This window comes from Pristiophorus japonicus, chromosome 13 (genome assembly GCF_044704955.1).
Source record: "Pristiophorus japonicus isolate sPriJap1 chromosome 13, sPriJap1.hap1, whole genome shotgun sequence".
Classification (NCBI taxonomy): Eukaryota; Metazoa; Chordata; class Chondrichthyes; family Pristiophoridae; genus Pristiophorus; species Pristiophorus japonicus.
Window position 1 is genome coordinate 48,889,563 of NC_091989.1, and position 18,858 is coordinate 48,908,420.

At 46.3% G+C, this 18,858-nt stretch overlaps 1 protein-coding gene across 1 annotated transcript in view; it reads right to left on the reverse strand.

The window, feature by feature from the left end:
* Positions 1-10,754: 10,754 nt before the first annotated feature.
* Positions 10,755-18,858, reverse strand: part of dus4l (dihydrouridine synthase 4-like (S. cerevisiae)) — a 114,079-nt gene continuing 105,975 nt past the window's right edge. The window contains exon 14 of the mRNA XM_070896749.1: positions 10,755-12,512. Coding sequence (XP_070752850.1) covers positions 12,477-12,512 — 36 coding nt within the window. The 3' untranslated portion in view covers positions 10,755-12,476. The remainder of the gene's footprint in view (positions 12,513-18,858) is intronic.

The window sequence follows — 18,858 nt, forward strand, 5'->3', positions numbered from 1 at the left end:
GCCTGGCCCCTGAAACCCCAGAGCTATAACTTAGTTAGTTAGGGGAATTGGGGAGGGTGGGATAACTTGTGTAAATGTATCTGCATTCTCCTCTTTACCCCATTTAGAGTTAAAGCTGTATTCTTTTCCCCACAGGCTGTAATTTGACATTTTATTCAATGTGTTGTACTCCTCAGTGTGTATTGGTATTAAAATTGTGTGTGTGTTATTAAAGATGTGCCTTTTTACTTCTTTTTAAACACAATAAAGCCATACCTGCTTCCTACCTTGAAACCGATTGTCTGTCCAAGTCTGTCACAGTCCCTTCATAATTCCAGAGTCTAGAACCAAAGGTGTGCGAGCGATTCGGAACCGCTCATATAAGGTCAGAAAGGAAAGCTGACCCTCTGCAAACCACCCCTTACATAATGGCGATCAAGATGGGACACTGATATAAGGGACGTGATAAGAGAGAGACTGGTTTCAGGAAAAGAAGCAAAATGGAAGAGGGGATTTCCTCGTATGTGTTTAAGAGGGTAAATGTGGCTAAGGAGTGGGTACTCGATCTGTTGTATGCTGAGCATCCTAAGAAGATGCTGCAGCTCAATGGATCTAGAGCAAGGACCATAAAAAGTCGATAGAGAAGGCCATTTGGCTAATTTGCCTTCAGCGACAGATCTGGCTTCTAGATGAGGAGAATGAGAAATTAAAGGGAGTATCAAGGCAGGCAGAAGAGAGGTCCAGTGCAAGGGCCACAGTCAGGGAAAGGCTGTGGACGGCGGTGGGGCAGTTAAAGGAAAGTAGAGAGCTCACTAAAGAAAGGTACAAAACCCAATTGGACCTTTTACAGTGTCAGATTATTGAAGCCAAGAATAGCGAACTAGCATTGCGGGAAGAGAATTCCTGCCTCGCCAAGCAAGTTAAAGAGTACGGGGAGAGGGTGAGAGACATTCAGGTAGCCTATAAGGTAGCCAGTACCAGGGAATTTGAGGCAGGAGACCACGGCCCCTGCCAGCAGCAGATCCAAAGCTTGAACCTTGCTCTATCCCGGGCTAAAGGCATGGTGTGTCTGATAAACCTGGATTTAGCTCAGGTTCACCTGATAGAGCAAGGAGAAACCCCTCAGTCACCACCGGCAGCTCCCGGGAACGGCCCGGAGCAGCAGGGGTGTCAACCAGAGTGCGGGGCAGGCAAGGATTGCGAACTACCAACACCGGCAGCCCCGAGTTTTAACTCGGCTTGGCAGCAGGGGAAAGCGGGCGAGCCAATACAAGAAGGGCCGGAACCAGGGCCAATGCACCCGGTCCGGCGGCAGAATTTTGGCCCACCTGACGCCAATGGGGCAGCAGGACCCCTAGAAAGCAACTTCGTAGCCCCCACGACACCCAAAAACTGAGGGCTATGATAGGCCACCTAAGTAAGCTCACCCAACAGTGGGATCCCTCGGTGCACTTCCTGGAAGTGGAACACACAGGGGATATTAACGGGTGCGATGATTCGGAGCAGGCTAAGCTGTTGCTCTGCTTGTTAGGTACCAAGCTGTGCCATTCCCTCTCTGCAGACAGCAGAAAGGGGCGAAACACGTATGCTACGGTTAAGGAGGAGGTTCTAGAGGCCATGGGTATGAACGACGGGAGTACTTTCTCCCGAGTGGAGAAAACAGTGCAGCTCTATGGGGAGACTCCACAAGGCTTTCGCTGACAGGTTGTGGCCGGTATATGAAAGGGCCTGTAGTGGGGTTCTTGACCGGGCCCACCTGAACCCTAACGAGCTGGCTCACTGGCTCCGCAGCCTGGTGGCAAACAGCTTACCTGGAGTAAAGGCAAGAGCCGAGGTCTGGTTCGATTCAAGAGATCCCAGAACCACTGAGGAGACAGTGGACAGACAGTTGACCCTGGCTTACCGGAACGCTAGAGGGACAGAGGAGCCCTCCTCTAAAGGGAGGGTCCATGAGATTAAACCCAGCCAAGGCAAAAGAAAGTGGCATCAGGAAGGTGGGAACCCTCCCCACAAAGGGGGCGAGTGTTTTGGGTGTGGGAAAAGTGGGCACTGGAGAAAGGACTGTAGGAACCCCTGGAAAGAGACTAAGGAAAAGACCACTCCAGCCCTGGCCTGGAACACCCGACTCATATCAGACGCTCATAAACGGACAGGGAGTAGTAGCTGTCACAACCGGTGCAGTAGCCGGTACGGTAAAACCTTCTGCTCCAACCCACCCAGATGCATGACTAGAGCCAGCGCAGCCTGTGTACCTGTGTTCCCTAGAGTACGATGCCTGGAAGAGACCGTGCGTTACGATGGAGGTGGAGAAAGTGAAAGGGACCTACCTGCTAGATACTGGTGCTTCCAGCACCCTTGTATATGCAGATAACCCAGCTACCTCACCTCTATCGAACGGGGTCTAGTAGGGCTCACAGGCAATGAACAAACTGGTTCGTTTTCCATCCTGCTCACCATTCAGTTAGGGACACTCAAAACCAAATGGAAGTGTGTCCTGATGAAATGGGAGCAGAAGGGAAAAGGGATCCTGGGAGCTGATTTTATCATTAGCCACCAGATCCTAGTGGATCTCAGGAACCACTGTCTATTGGGAGCCATAGGGACTGACAGGGAAGGTGAGGTGGTGGTGATCCCAGAAAAAGGGGCCAAGGGAACGTTGTGTACCGTGAAGCCAAAGGAGGGTTATGACTTGGAATTACTGGTCAGTAACACCCAGTGGAGTACCAGGCACATGTACGGGCACACCTTGCAGCATTCGCCACCCACAAACATGACTGTGGCAGGGTAACGGGGGTGGAAGTTAGTGTAGAAGGGGACCCCATGACCCGACCACAAAAGCAATATAACTTCCCCAGGGAGGCAGAGGCAGACCTGACAATGGCACTGGAATCATTGGTAGAGCAAGGGGTGTTAAGACTGATAGCTACCCATGTGAACTCTCCACTGTGGCCGGTTAAGAAACCGGACAACTCATGGATGGCCACCGTGGACTATCGAGTACTAAATAAGAATATCCCTGCCTGTGCACCCACGGTAGCAGCCGTAGCAGACCTCATTGGGAGTATTCCAGCCTCCGCAACCACTTTCACGGTGCTGGACATTTCAAATGGGTTCTAGTCCATTCCTTTAAAACGGGAGGACAAGTACAAGTTCACCTTTACCTTCAAGGGCCAACAATACACATGGAACTGTCTTCCCCAAGGCTTCCACAACAGCCCCAGCATTTTTCACCAATGCATGGCGAACTGTTTAAAGGGCTTTAGTAGACCCCAGCAGTTGGTGCAGTATGTGGATGACCTGCTACTGTTTACCGATCAGGGGGAGGAACATGGCCCACTGCTGGCCAAACTGCTGGAGCTGCTAAAAGAAGAAGGGATTAAAGTAAACCCCAAGAAGGCACAGCTCGGCCAGAAGGAAGTCAAATTCCTGGGGCTGACTGTGTGCGCTGGGGAAAGGGCCATAGACAAGGCTAGAAGGGAGGCAGTACAGGAGTTAACAGCCCCCAACACAGTGACAGGGGTATAAGATCCTTTCTAAGACTCACCGGATACTGGAGATTTTATTGAGGATTATGCAGCCACCGCAGTCCCTCTGCTCAGGCTCTTACACAAGGGTGTCGAGTGGGACTGGGATGAGGGTTGCGAGGTAGCATTTAATCAGCTCAAGAAGGACTTGCAGACCGCTCCAGCCTTAGGAGCGATAGATGTAGGAAAGGAGTTTTTCCTGGAGGTGGCAGCCAGCGGGGACAGTTTGAGCTCAGTGCTGCTTCAAGAGCGGCACAGCCAGCTGAGACCAGTGGTTTTCTCCTCCAGGATCCTCACAGATGTGGAGAAGGGGTACTCCAACTGTGAGAGACACCTCCTAGCCACACAATGGGCAGTGAAAAGGTCCTTGATCTTCACGGGAGGGTCTCCTCTAACACTCCTAACCCACCACACACCTATTCAGATGCTCCTAGATGGGAGGATTAAGGACGGGCTGGTGAGCAGTGCCCGCAGGACCCTGCTCCTCTCCCAGATGGACCTCAGAATAGAAGGCCCCCGCGAGCCAAGGCTCGCAGCCAACCTATTCTACCCAGGTAAAGCCCACAGGTGCTCCATAGAAGGGGTATGGGAGGTGAACATTGGCCTTCGGGTGGGGTTGCACCCTACAGGCTGGGACATCTACGTGGACGGGTCCAGCATGGTATCTGCTGGCGAGCGACTCATCAGGTGCAGAGTCTATGACCCAAGGACAGGTATTGCCCTGGCAATCAAGCTCCCCAGCACCATGAGCGCCCAGCATGCTGAACTGTCCACCGTAATGTATGTGGTGACCCACCCCAAGGAATTCCCTACCCCGTACATGATTTGCTCGGACAGTATGTTCACCTGCAATTCATGTACAGAGTACCTGGCTATCTGGTCCCGTCACGGATACACATCCGCTGACGGGAGACCCTGGCAATCAAGCCCCTGTTGGAGAAAATCATGACAGCGGTGGGGGAAGAGGGAAAGGTTTACATACATAAGGTGAAGGCCCATTCAAAAACCGAACCCCGTGCAGAGGGAAACCAACAGGTTGACAAACTGGCCAAAGAAGGTGCCTGCACGGGAAAGTTCTGGGACCCCCATGACACTGGCCGCATAGCAGCGGTCAGGAATAAGAACAGGGCAGCAGAGAGTACAGGGATAGCTTTGGCCCCAGACTTAAAAACAGTTCAGACACAGGACCCGGTCCTGAAAGCTGTCCTGAATGCGCTAGCTAGAGGAGAGAGTAGAAGGTCCGTACGGCACAGCAGCCATTACCGTTAAGGAAGGCATGCTGTTTAAAGAGGGACAATGGGTCGTGCCACAGCAGCACCAGAGGGAATTCCTAAAACTGGCCCATGAGGGTCCAGGAGCAGGACACCCCGGGCCTGAGACCACCTAGCAACGGGTGGAACAGGCAGGATGGTGGCCGGGACTCAGGGAGGACGTCCGCGAGTTCTGTGCAAACTGCTTGGTGTGTGCTGCGAACAATCCTGACCCCCAGAAAAGGAAGGTGTCCCTAGGACACGTCAGGAGGGTAGAGGGACCATGGCAGTCAATCCAAATTGGCTACATCGGGCCCCTACCCACCGTCCAGGGAGGCGACAAATACTGCCTAGTCCTGTGGACATGTTCTCAAAATGGGTTGAAGCCTTCCCCTGCCGAACCGCCACCACACTAGGGACAGCTAAGATTCTAGTGAGGGAAATGTTCTCCCGGTGGGGACTCCCACAGTATGTGGAGTTGGACCAGGGGAGCCATTTCACCGGGCAGGTAATGCAGGTAACCCTTAAGGTGCTCGGCATTGAGGGAAAATGGCACGTTGCCCACAACCCAGTCATCGGGTATTATGGAGCGTTTAAACCGCACCATTAAAGAAAGGCTGCGGAAGGAGACGGGAGACTCACCCCAAAAGTGGGTGGAGGTCTTACCGTTGGTCCTCATGGGGATCCGAGCCAGCCAGTCAAAGAGCACGGGGTATTCCCCATACGAGCTCATGACTGGCCGGATCATGCGGACCCCCACCCATGTCCTAGCCCGATGCTCACAGAATGTCAGCTCAGAGAGGTGAACCGGGACCGGTTTGTCAGGAACCTGTTTGAACACCTCAGACAGATTCACTGGCAGGCTGCTAGTAACATGGGCAGACAGCATCAGAGTAACCGATTGCTGCTAGAACCCAGCAAACACCACGAATGGGACCAGGTCATGGTGAGGAACTATGCTCGGGTAGGGGTTTTTGAAGCATTATATATGGGGTCATACAGCATTGTCGACAAGGCAAGCCCGATGGTCTATGCCATAAAGCTGCCCCGCCGTACTAAATGGTTCCACATCAACCAGTGCAAGCTGTACAACCCAGGGTCAGCCAAGCACAGAGGGCAGCCATGAGGGATAAACCGTCCTCAGGACGGGACCCTCCGTTGGCCGCCCCCGACGGTGGAGAGCCCACAGGGAATGTGGCAGGCTCAGAAACCGTACCTATAGGGGCAGTGAATTACAGTACTGGAGGGGCTATCCCACCCATCGTTTGGGATTCGGACACACCCCCAGTAACCGAAGCCCTGAGAAGGACCCTTCGTACACCACGGCCAAAGATACAGTTGTCACCGGCATCTGAGCCTCAGCGATTCTACCCAAGGAGAAGGGCAGCCCGACAGGGAAGGCCAAAGATCAGAAGTACAGAGGCCGCTCAGACTAGGGACCCCCAGCGGTGAGGGTCTCACAGGAGCAGTAGCAACGAGCTGTCCCAGAGACAAGGGTCTCCAGCTCACCGGCTGCGGGGAAACCCTAGCATCCAGGCGGCTATCAGGCCGCACAAGGCATGGGCCTGACAGAGAATAACCAGGCCACCTGGAGACGGGTGGCGGTTGTACATAGCTCTAATTTTTAGTTTAAGGCAGCTGACTGCACCGTTTTACTTTTTAAGTTTAGTTTAGAATTAAGGTTAATGTTGCAGTAATGTTTAGATGATTGTTTTGAGTTTGTCTTGTGTGTCAGCCAGCCTGAGAGCAGTTTTCAAGGGCAGGATCCAGACATTACCGGGTGATGGACAAACCTCAGGAGACCAATTCATGTTTAATTTTCATCTATGTTTTTTCCTTCTGTAATGTGGTTGTACGTTGCCTACATGCTGGTGAATATAATGTAATTGAAATGAAATGTAACTGTGGTGAAATACAATTGTAGTGATTTACACCCTCCCAGCTTGGAGGGGGGTTCAATGTAAAAAGTTTGTACCTGTAAAGGGAAGTGTGTATCTATGGTGATGGTGCAGAAGTGTAATGCATATTTTGGGTATGAGTTTAGTTAATTTACGGGGAAGGTTATCTCTTGGGAGTCAGGAACTTTGCTCACCTGGCAGATAATACCATGAGTGGTATGATATCACAGGGGGAAATGTAGAATTTACCAATATTTCGCAAAGATTCCTGGTACCTTTGCCCTGCAAAGGAGAAGAATCCCTTTCTGGACTTCTAAAATGAGGTTTAAAGGGGGAGACGAAGCCTGCAGGGGATAAAAGGGGATGCATTCATGGAGACCCCCCCCCCCTCCCCCAGCGTTTGGACTTTTAGGAAAGGGAATTCAAAATGGACCTAAATTACAGAAGCCTGAGACTCCCCTAAACATCTATGGGAAGGAGATATCAATTTTAAAATTCTACAACATTTTGGCTGCGAGAAAGAGTTACCGAATACAGGAGGTGGGGCTAACCTCTGTGAAGCAAATTCATGTATTAAGGATCCCAGACGGTCTGGGGGAACTATGCAACACCAATTCGCCCACTCAGAGATAATCAAATTACCCAATCAAGCACAATGGAAATCATAGGCCCAACTAGGTGGCCAGGAAACTGGACAATCCTAAAACAATGCAAAACCAGTGATAGCACATTATCACATCCTAATCGAGTTACTGCTGACTAGCCCACCAAAAACACTGACAAAGGAGACATTTGAAAATCAATGGACAGAATAGTTTAAACAAAGCCCAAGAACTGATTTGGCGCAAAGATAAGGAAGCCTGTTTTAGTATAATTGAAGACCTGTTCTGGCAGTTAGGTGTGCTTCTAGAGACACTATTAAGTTAGCAGTCTCGTTGCATAAGTTCTACACCAGCCTCAAAGTGGGACCCCGAAACATCGGCGAAAGGAATCCCTAAAACCCAGAAGGACAGCACCACGACAGCAAACAGGCTGTCAAAACAACTATCGGAAAGTTGCGGGTCATCGCGACCAACCAAACAGTCAACCGGAACCAACCCGACAAAACCGAAGATTTTCCACTCTACAAGCTGGTCCTACGCTACCAAGCGGTACAGAATACAGAACGTGGACAACGAAGGCGAACCCTGGAGTTGGAACTGTCAAAAGGGGATTGGTGAGCATGGCCCCTGAAACCCCAGAGCTATAACTTAGTTAGTTAGGGGAATTGGGAGCGGGGGGGGGGGGGGGGGGATAACTTGTGTAAATGTATCTGCATTCTCCTCTTTACCCCATTTAGAGTTAAAGCTGTATTCTTTTCCCCACAGGCTGTAATTTGACATTTTATTCAATGTGTTGTACTCCTCAGTGTGTATTGGTATTAATATTCTGTGTGTGTTATTAAAGATGTGCCTTTTTACTTCTTTTTAAACACAATAAAGCCATACCTGCTTCCTACCTTGAAACCGATTGTCTGTCCAAGTCTGTCACAGTCCCTTCATAATTCCAGTGTCTAGAACCAAGGGTGTGGGAGCGATTCGGAACCGCTCATATAAGGTCAGAAGGGAAAGCTGACTCCCTGCAAACCACCCCTTACAGAGGGGCCAAATGGCCTACTACTGCTCCTATTTCTTATGTTCTTATCTTACCTAAATCTTGACTTAAGAATTTTATATGCATGCTGCGTCCTACAATCCCTATTCATCTCAAATAACCTATCCATCCAGAATGAGTCCAATCACTACATTTAAAAAACCTCAACATACCCGCTTCAACAGTTTCTCCAAAGTAAATAGCCTAACTTTAAGAGCCTATTCTCATAATCAGGAGTCTCACATTTGGCATCATCATGGTCTTATGTATCCTCCTCACAGCCTTGATATTCTTCACTACACTTGGGGGCCAAAACTGGCCACAATACTTCAGTACAGATGTAATGCAGCCTTCTATAACTTACGTATAGTACTGCTCAATTTGGTCCTAGCAATAAAACCCAAAGCCAACAACTTGTATTTATACAGCACCTTTAACGTAGTAAAACAGTCCAAGGTGCTTCAAAGGAAAATTTGACACCGAGCCACATAAGGAGATATTAGGGGAGATAAAGGGATGGGTTTTAAGGAGCCTCTTAAAGGAAGATAGAGAGGTGGAGAGAATGGAAAGTTGAAAGCTCGGAGAAGGCATAAGGGGAGATAGGAGAGAAACTAGAGAAAGTTGCAAGTTCAGGGCTAGGGCAGGGGGAACCTTAGAGAAAGTTTGGCTCAGTGGGTTAGGAAGAGAGGAAAGCAGTAGAGGCAGCTGAATGGATGGTCTCGATATAAGCAACAAGGAAGTTCATGAGCTCATCACACTTATTGGAGATGAGGGTGGTGGAGGCAGTGGAGGGTTTTTTTTAAAAAAAGGGGGTTTGTGGTAGAGAAAAGAAGTTGGGAGTTATCTTTAGATTCCAAAATGATCCTGGATTCGTCAATTATTTTGGCAGAGGAGAAAACACCAATGGTACTTTATGTGGTCCAGCCAGATCTGGCGGTGAATGGCTAAACAGGTTGTCCAACATATACGTTCAAGTCTGCGTCCCTTGGACTTGAGGGAAGTGGCGATGAGGGCCATACATGGGGGAATGAACAGGGTGAGAGTGTAATGGTTTTAATGGGGACTAGGTCATCAAAGATGGGAGGTGAGGGTGTGGTTGAGCAGATCGGTAGCTGCAGAAATGTCGTGGTGAAAGGAGGGCCAAAGGCTGGACAATTGGGATTTTAAAAGTGTAGTTGGAAGTGAATTGGTAGAGTTTTTTCCAGGGGGTGGGGGGGGGGGGGGGGACACAGAAGGAAGTAGGGTTGGGATGGGGATGGGTGTGGACAGCAATAAAAGGAAATGATCAGAGATGGACTTATCTGTGATTGACACGATGGGAGTAGAAAAGCCATGTGAGATGGTATGATCAATGGGGTGGCCATGAATATGGATAGGGGAGTTTATAAGGAGAGAGAGATTAAGGAGGAGGGCAGTGAACTCAGAGGAAAGAGAGCATGATGAGTTGAGATGGAGGTTGAAATCATCGAGGATGAGAAGTTGCTTGGTGCAGAGGCTGAGGGAGGAAAGCAGTGAAATATCTTGGTGAGAAAATTGGCATGGTATTTGGATGGGTGGTAAAAAATATTTTAAATGCGAGGCGAGGGTCAGCATTGAGACGTGCAAGTGGGACGGGAAGAAGGTAGGAAAGATTAGCCTCCAGCAGGTGCACTGGGCGGGAAGGTCGGCGAGAGAGTAAGATGGGGCAGTTGGGGTTGCTACTCACAAGGAGGCAATGACTAGTGCCTCGATGGGCCCTTCGGAGGATGCCAAGAGAGGCACAGATGGAAGCTAAGAGGGAGTCAAGTCTGGGATGGCAGCACGAGTGTAGGAAGGTCGAGGAACGATGAAAGGTTGGGGTAGGGATTTGGGAAGGCAGTGTACTTAAGAGCGTAGAAATGAAAGGAGGCATGACAACAGGAGGGGTAAATAGAAAAGAGAAAAAAGTGGAAATAGAAGTGATGGGCTCGAGTCCGGAGCAGCAGCCAAAGCACACGTGAATGGGCACAGAGAAAACTTAAGTTACATAGGCCTGGTTACGTAGCAAAATTCGGATATATATATATCTTGGTAGAAAATGGGAAGTAGAAGGTAGACAATAGGAAGGAGTCCAGAGGTAAAGTCAGAGGTACTGTGGTTGGATAAAGTTGACATAGAAAGGGTGGAGTCAGCTTGGAGCATTGACGAACGGATGTCCAGGATCTGAGACAGGTGTGGAGGGCGAGTGATGCAGAAGTTATTTCTCCTTTCTCGTGCGTGATGCTCAAGTTTGTTCTCCCACTTTGTAGAACACCTTAGGTAAAACTTCCATCATCCCTAAGTTCCAATTCCTAGTGATCGAGTGATATAAGCATAGGTTGATACCAGTGAAATTGTCCTGAGCTACAAATAATGAAAATAGGAAAGGGGAGGAAAAAAGTGAAGGAAGGTAGCAGTGACAGGAGCAATTAACCTTGCACTTGTTTGCAATAAAACACCATTTAAAAAAAATATATATTTTACATTTTTTATTGTACAAGCATAAGATGTTTGACCAAAAAATGCAGTTTGTAAAAAAAAATCAAGTAAATTGACATGCAGACACTGAAGAGACATTTCTTATATATACACCTGATGCTGGAAAAAAAAACAATTTTAACAGTTTTATATTTCAAACAAAGCAACACAGTAGGTTTTTTCACCTGTTATGGTTTGTGTGTGTGTGTGGGGGGGGGGGGGTATTTTAAGGGAGGTAAGGAAGGAGAAAGGAAGTAGAATAAATATGTGGTGGTTGAAACTTTTTCAGTACAATCTCTTTATTCAACTAGGTTATACATCCAGCAGGGAGCCCAAACTGTGAACCCCCTAAATAAAATTATATTAAGACTCTTTGAATTTTTTGAACAATTCTGATGAAAGTAAAATTAATTGATGGGATTTGCAAAGATTTTAAAGTCCAACACATAGATACCAACAGGGAAAATAACTATATTTTCACATTATTACAATTATTTGCTTTTTAGTTGAACAGATTGAACTCAAAACTAAATGTTCACAGTACAATGATACATATTTTATCTGCACTCCCTTGTCCATCTCTGGATAATCTACCAGAATTTTCACAGGACAAAGCCAAGCACAAGAAGTTGCCTCAACACATAGACCATTAAGCAGCCATGTCCTCCTGACTGATATTAAATAACCACTCAGCCCAAGAAAGATTATTTTTATTTTAAGTTATTTGTATTGTACCTCTCTTCATTTGTGTGCCCAGGGTTTTGAAGTGCCATTATGTGCAAGACAAAATTTATAACTCTTGTTTATCTGCCAATTTCCAGCATTAATCAAGGGCTTCTTTCCATTAAGGGAAATAATGGAGGTTTCATTTTTCATTGTAAATTAAACTACTAAAAAAGGTTATAGGAACAGATATGAAACTATTAAATTCTGGCTCATGGCCTTACATAAAGTGACATTCATAAAGGTGCTGTGTACAACATAGAGAAGGATATGGTAAGAGATATGACAAGTACTCCAAGTGCAGTATTATGCCTCTGCACTGCTCAAGAAGGCATTCAGAAAGTATTGATTGAAAAATAGACGATTTATCTATCCCAACTGTTGATTCACAGTGGTACCTTGGGGGTTCTGGTAGATGCTAACTATTGTTTGGATACAGTTCTACAGGGCACTGCCGAGATGGATCAAAGGGTACCCTCATCTCTCTAATGAAAGTAAAGTTCCAAAGAAAGTTAAGCTTGTGATATAAGATGTGGGTCCAAACAACGTCAGCAATATGCCAAAATCCCCTGCAGAAAGAGTTGGATTAAGCCGGTTATTAGCATTAGAATTTCAAGATGGTTGGCATGTCAAAAAGCTGACAAGGAAACTTTGAAACTTGAGACAAGAGCTGCACAAAAAAGTTTCTTGGACGTTGGGTGCGTGAATGCACACTTATTTGTGGGTTCAGGCCCTACCTTGATTGAGGTCCTAGCAAGCATCAGAGCTGAAAGAGCAGTGTTCCAATCTACTGTGTCATCTAGCTTCCCACTTGTGATGTGTAAATGGACTGAAGCATGACAAAATGAATGTTCCTTTTGTCAAACTAGCCATCAACTTAATTATTTTATGAACAGTTCACTTTTAGCTCCATTATCTAGTTAACAAAACAAACACACAAATATTCTGTTGTTGCAGAAGATATCCAAAAGGCACAAGGCAAAATCTTTTCCAGTTTATTCATTCTTCTTATCATGTTTGTCAACAAGACTCTGAAAAGGGTAAAGTAACAACATATTTTAGTAATTAACAGCAATAAACACCATGAAACTTTGTCCTTCAATTTTACATTGGCTGCTTGATTTCATTAAACGTAATTAATCACTTTAGCAGGTCCATAATGAGTGGGCTGAATTGTTATTAGAAATGAAGCAATATGTTATCAAGTGTGGTTCTTTCCTCCTCCTCTAAAGTGATAATCTACATTGTGGCTTAGTATTCCCAGCAATGCACTTGTGGGAAAGCATCACACTAGGGCCCAAGTTTGCCCAGGAGTTGCTCTGTTTTTTTTGGAGCAACCAGATTTCTTTGGAGTATCTTAAAAATCGCAATTCTGCCCATTTAATTTGCTCCAGTGTAAGTGAGTCATAGGTTTTTTTTAAGTTAAGTTTTTTTTTCAAAAAGGGGCGTTAGCAGCTACTTATGCCTGTTTTGGCCATTTAAGCAAGTTTAGACAGCTAAAAGTTATTCCAAACTAACTTAGGCCAGTGTATGTGGCCATGTGGCCGCACAGAAAAACCTTGCGGTGAGTTAAGAAATCAGCACAGGTAGCCAGAGATTTGGTGGGGGGCGGGGAAGGGAAGTGAGAGGACCTTGCAAAGCACTAAACACCTTCACAACATCATTAAAGAAGCATAAGTACATTTAAAGCACCAAGTACTAAACAAAACACTAAAATAAGCATTCAATAACAAATAAAAAATACAAGGAAGCTGAGAGGACCTGCACCTAGCACCTACAAAGCACTAAACAAAGCACAAAAAGTAAAAAGCAATTAATTAATAAAAAATAGAAGGAACCCTGCACCTAAAGCACCAAGATCAAAGTAATAAGCAATCAATCAATCAATAACAAATAAAAACAAAGTAACCTTGTCCAAACTACTCCTACACAGTCCCTTTCAGTACCTTCAATAGCATTCTTTTGCTGGCTCCTTCTTTATTCTAATCACTGGCATATAAATACTCAGCACAATGTATAGACCAAGTGCAGTGCATTTACTCCATCCATTGTGTGGCCTTGTGAACATTGCCAGCATGAGTTGTCTCAATGCTTCCCATTTGTTTCAGACATTGGAACCTAACCTAACCCAACCTACTTCTTCTAAACTGATTCCCTTGTGGAAAACATTAGCATACTAAACAGCTGCAGGGTTTCACTGACAACCTGCAGGGGTTCTGGTTCTCTCAGACCTCCTTTTACTGGTATGGCTGGATAAGGCAGCGGGCCACCAATGATGGAGCCCATTCGGCCAGGGCTTCGGGCCCCTCCCACACAGCCTACAGAGCACACGCAGAGATTGTGGGGGTGAGGAGCTACTGCACATGGGCGCACACTCGAGCGCGCATGTGCAGAGGTCCCAGCACTGTTTTCAGCGCCGGGACCTGGCTCCGCCCCCCACTGCTTGTGCTGCGCCACACCAAGGCCTGCGATGTTCCAAGGAGCAGGGAGAATACCGAGATAAGTTTTTGGCGCCGTTTTTCAACTACAAAGTCAGCGCACCTTTTTTAACCGGAGGGGCAAACTTGGACCCCAATGACCCATCAAAAGTGTGGAACTACCCCAGACCCCAGTCACACAACTCACAGCAGCTGGTTATTTGCAGAGGCCTGGGAACAGATCACATGATTATACATGGAAGTGCCAGATAGTCTGTAGGAGCAGAATTAGGGAAGAATGGAAAACTTATAAAACAAAACTTTCATTAACCAATTCAGACCGAAAGGGTTTTAGGGAGGAAGTTCCAGAAAAAGGGGAAAAGGTGGCTGAAGACTGCCATAAGGGATGCAATAAACACCAGTCAGAATACTGAAAGGTACAGAAGAAGGTACAAGACGAGAGGAGCTTGTATAGATAGTATTGGGTGAGGTTGCGGAGAGCTTTGAAGAAAGGAAAGGTCGAATCTGACAAACCGAATGTAGTTGCAATGTAATCCTTTTATTGTGTTCGTCCAAGTCCAGACACATCTTTAAGCAGTAGACATAGAGAGAAATAAATTTAATTACCCCGCTTTTTCCTCTGGGTAGCGAGGTAACCTTCGTTGATCCTTTTGTTACAGACTCTCTACAAATTGTTAAGGGAAGCTCAAAATCATTATAGGCCACTTCTCAAGAACACTACCATTGCTGATTTATTATGACATGACAATGTTATTGTGAACAAGACCCCCAGAAATGAGAGATTTCCTTCAAAACACCAACTGTCAACTTGTTTACCATCTAGGATGTAACTAATCATTCTGAGCTCCATTGTCCCACTTCCTATCTCAATACTGCCTTGGCTATCTCATTTCACAATGTGGCCACAAAAATAAGTCAACGGCAACAAATCACACATCCTGCACTTTCAGCAGAAGATAATCAGCACAGTCAACTAAATTGTACCCTGACACATTAAACCCTAAAGCGTCCCAGGAATGTAGAACTTTAATCATTTCATTATTTCTAGGTACAGTACAAATCCACAAGCCATTTTTAAGTAAAAAGCAAAAACCTCAATCAAAGGAGATTAAACCAAATCATAACTGTACGTATATATGTATACACAGCTAGTGTATCTTGCAATAGGTAGCGAGTGTAGGTCAGTAAGTACAGTGGTGATGTGCAAGCAGGACTTAGTGCAGGACAGGATACGCTGGGCTGCAATTTGGACACGATTTTGGAGGGTGAAGCACGAGAGGTCACCAAGGAGGACATTGGAAAATTAAGTCGAGAAGTGATAAAAGTATGAATAAAAGTTTCACCCACAAAGGGGCTGAGAATGGGCAATTTCAAGAAGTTGGACAAAGGAGTAGAAGGAATGGTTGAGTATGGCATTTATCACATTTTGTGGCAAGATCAAAAAGAACAATGTGGGACAAAGCACTATGGTCACAGTCATAGAAGATATCATTCCTGATTCTGATTAAGGCTCTCTACATGCTGTGCAAAAGCCGTCCTGAACGGATGTGCGACTTTGGATGAGGACTTTGAGAGATGGGTATGGAGCTGGAAAGCAATAACGTGTTTGAAAACAGTGGAGAGAAAAGGAGATGGCAGTAGGTGCTGGGGACAGATTGGTTAAGGGTGGGAAGGATGACAGCAGTTTTAAAAGGGCGAGGATGGTGCCTGAGGAAGGAGAGTCATTAACAATGTCAACAAGCATTCGGGCCAGAAGGAGTAAATGAGTGATGTGGTGCTAATCAAGGGAACAGGTGTGACTTATGGAGGAGATGAGCAAGGAGAGGACATGGGAAGTGGTATGGGGGGTGGGTAAAGACTGAAGAATGACAGGGGAACATGGTATAGAATGGTTAGGGAATGGGGAGGTGGTGATTAGGGGGGGCGGGGGGGGAGGTGGTGATTAGGGAGGGGGGGGGGTGAAGAGAATGTGGCAGCTGTATGGAGGTTCTCCATCTTGGAGGCAAAAACATTCACAAGCTTTGCATTTGATATTGGAGGTGGGGGGGATTGGGGTAAAGGGATTTAATGAAGCCGTTAATGATAACGAAAAGGAGCCGTGGGTTATCCTTTCTCTCGAGGTAGATCCTGGAGTAGACAATTTTGGCTGAAGAGAGTGAGGTAAAACAACATGGTTACATAAGGACATAAGAAATAGGAGCAGGAGTAGGCCATTTGGCCCCTCGAGCCTGCTCCGCCATTCAATATGGCTGTTCTAATCCTGGCCTCAACTCCATTTCCCACCTGCTCCCCTGTCTACTTCCACCTTAAATACATTCAATGATCCAGCCTCCACAGCTCTCTGAGGTAGAGAATTCCAAAGATTCACGATCCTCAGAAGAAATTCCCCCTCTTTTCCGATTTAAATGGCGACCCCTTATTCTGAAACTATGCACCTTAGTACTAGATTCCCCCACAAGGGGAAACATCCTCTCTGCATCTACCCTGTCAAGCCCCCTCAGAATCTTATACATTTCAATAAGATCACCCCTAGGTCTTCTAAACTCCAATGAGTATAGGCCCAACCTGCTCAACCTTTCTTCATATGACAACCCCTTCATCTCAGGAATCAACCTCATGAACCTTCTCTGAACTGCCTCCAGTGCAAGTATATCCTTTCTTAAATAAGGAGACCAAAACTGTACGCAGTACTCCAGGTGTGATCTTACCAACGCCCTGTTGTAGCAGGACTTCCTTACTTTTATTCCCCATCCCCATTGCAATAACAGCCAACATTCCATTTGCCTTCCTAATTACTTGCTGTACCTGCATGCTAACTTTTTGTGTTTCATGTACAAGGGCCCTCAGATTGCTCTTTACCTCCACATTTTGTAATCTCTCCCCATTTAAATAATAATTAGCTTTTTTATTTTTCCTACCAAAGTGGATAATCTCACATTTTCCCACATTATAATCCATCTGCCATATTTTTGCCCACTCACTTGCCTATCTATATTCCATTGCATTTGTGTCCTCCTCACAACTTGCTTTCCCACCAATCTTTGTATTAGCAGCAAATTTGGCTACATTACACTCGGTCCCTTCATCCAAGTCATTAACATAAATAGTTGAGGCCCCAGCACTGATCCCTGACCCCACTAGTTACAGTTTGCCAACCTGAAAATGACCTATTTATCCCGACTCTGCTTTCTGTTAGTCAGCCAATCCTCTATCCACGCTAATATACAGAGAGACAGACTATTATCTGAATGGTGACAGATTAGGAAAAGGGGAGGTGCAAAGAGACATGGGTGTCATGGTACATCAGTCATTGAAGGTTGGCATGCAGGTGCAGCAGGCGGTTAAGAAAGCGAATGGCATGTTGGCCTTCATAGCGAGGGGATTTGAGTACAGGGGCAGGGAGGTGTTGCTACAGTTGTACAGGGCCTTGGTGAGGCCACACCTGGAGTATTGTGTACAGTTTTGGTCTCCTAACCTGAGGAAGGAGATTCTTGCTATTGAGGGATTGCAGCGAAGGTTCACCAGACTGATTCCCGGGATGGCGGGACTGACCTATCAAGAAAGACTGGATCAACTGGGCTTGTATTCACTGGAGTTCAGAAGAATGAGAGGGGACCTCAGAGAAACGTTTAAAATTCTGACGGGTTTAGACAGGTTAGATGCAGGAAGAATGTTCCCAATGTTGGGGAAGTCCAGAACCAGGGGACACAGTCTCAGGATAAGGGGTAAGCCATTTAGGACCGAGATGAGGAGGAACTTCTTCACCCAGAGAGTGGTGAACCTGTGGAATTCTCTACCACAGAAAGTTGTTGAGGCCAATTCACTAAATATATTCAAAAAGGAGTTAGATGAAGTCCTTACTACTAGGGGGATCAAGGGGTATGGCGAGAAAGCAGGAATGGCGGTGCAGGCTAGAAGGGCAGAATGGCCTACTCCTGCACCTATTTTCTATGTTTCTATTACCTCCAAACCCATGAGTTCTTATCTTGTGTAGTAACCTTTTGTGTGGCACCTTATCGAATGCCTTCTGGAAATCCAAATACACGACATCTACTGGTTCCCCTTTATCCACCCTTCTCGTTACATCCTCAAAGAACTCAAGCAAATTTGTCAAACATGATTTCCCTTTCATAAAACCATGCTGACTCTGCTTGACTGCATTATGATTTTCTAAATATCCTGCTACTACTTCCTTAATGATGGACTCCAGCATTTTTCCAATGACAGATGTTAGGCTAACTGGTCTATAATTTCCTGCTGTCTTCCTCCTTTGTTAAATAGGACGTTACATTTGCGGTTTTTCAGTCTGCTGGGACCTCTCCAGAATCCAGGGAATTTTGGTAGATTACAACCAATGCATGCACTATCTCTGAGGCCACCTCTTTTAAGACCCGAGAATGCAGACAATCAGGTTCAGGGGACTTGTCCACCTTTAGTCCCATTAGTTTGCCTAGTACTTTTTCTCGAGATTGATGGATCACTAGACTGAATGTATAGCAGGAAGCAGTCAGGCTTAATTGGTTTAAATAGAAGTGTACGTATGTGTGCAAGTAACTGCATTTTGAAAGTGTTGACCATTTAAAACAGAGACAGTTCACATTTAAAAGGCTGCGTCAGCCATTTCTTCATCTGAAAATGACACTGGGTCAAGAAAGTATCTCTAAAGCAGGAGCACAAAACTTTCGGTGTGGCACAGGGTTTAAAAGGCAAGACAAATGTCAATTGTACTTCTCGCTGCTCCGCTTTGTTACATATGGTTGCTTCTCTGACTTACTGTTCCAAATCTCAATATGGTGCCTCTGTTTTGGGCCCAAAGAAGCCACCCAAGCAGCAATGTTGGATGAGGCCCACAGCAGAAAAGCTGCTAACAGCAAAAGATGCTGTTCTGCTTCTGATCTGACTATTTACTACTGTTGTCAGAAAACAATCCTAATTAGTG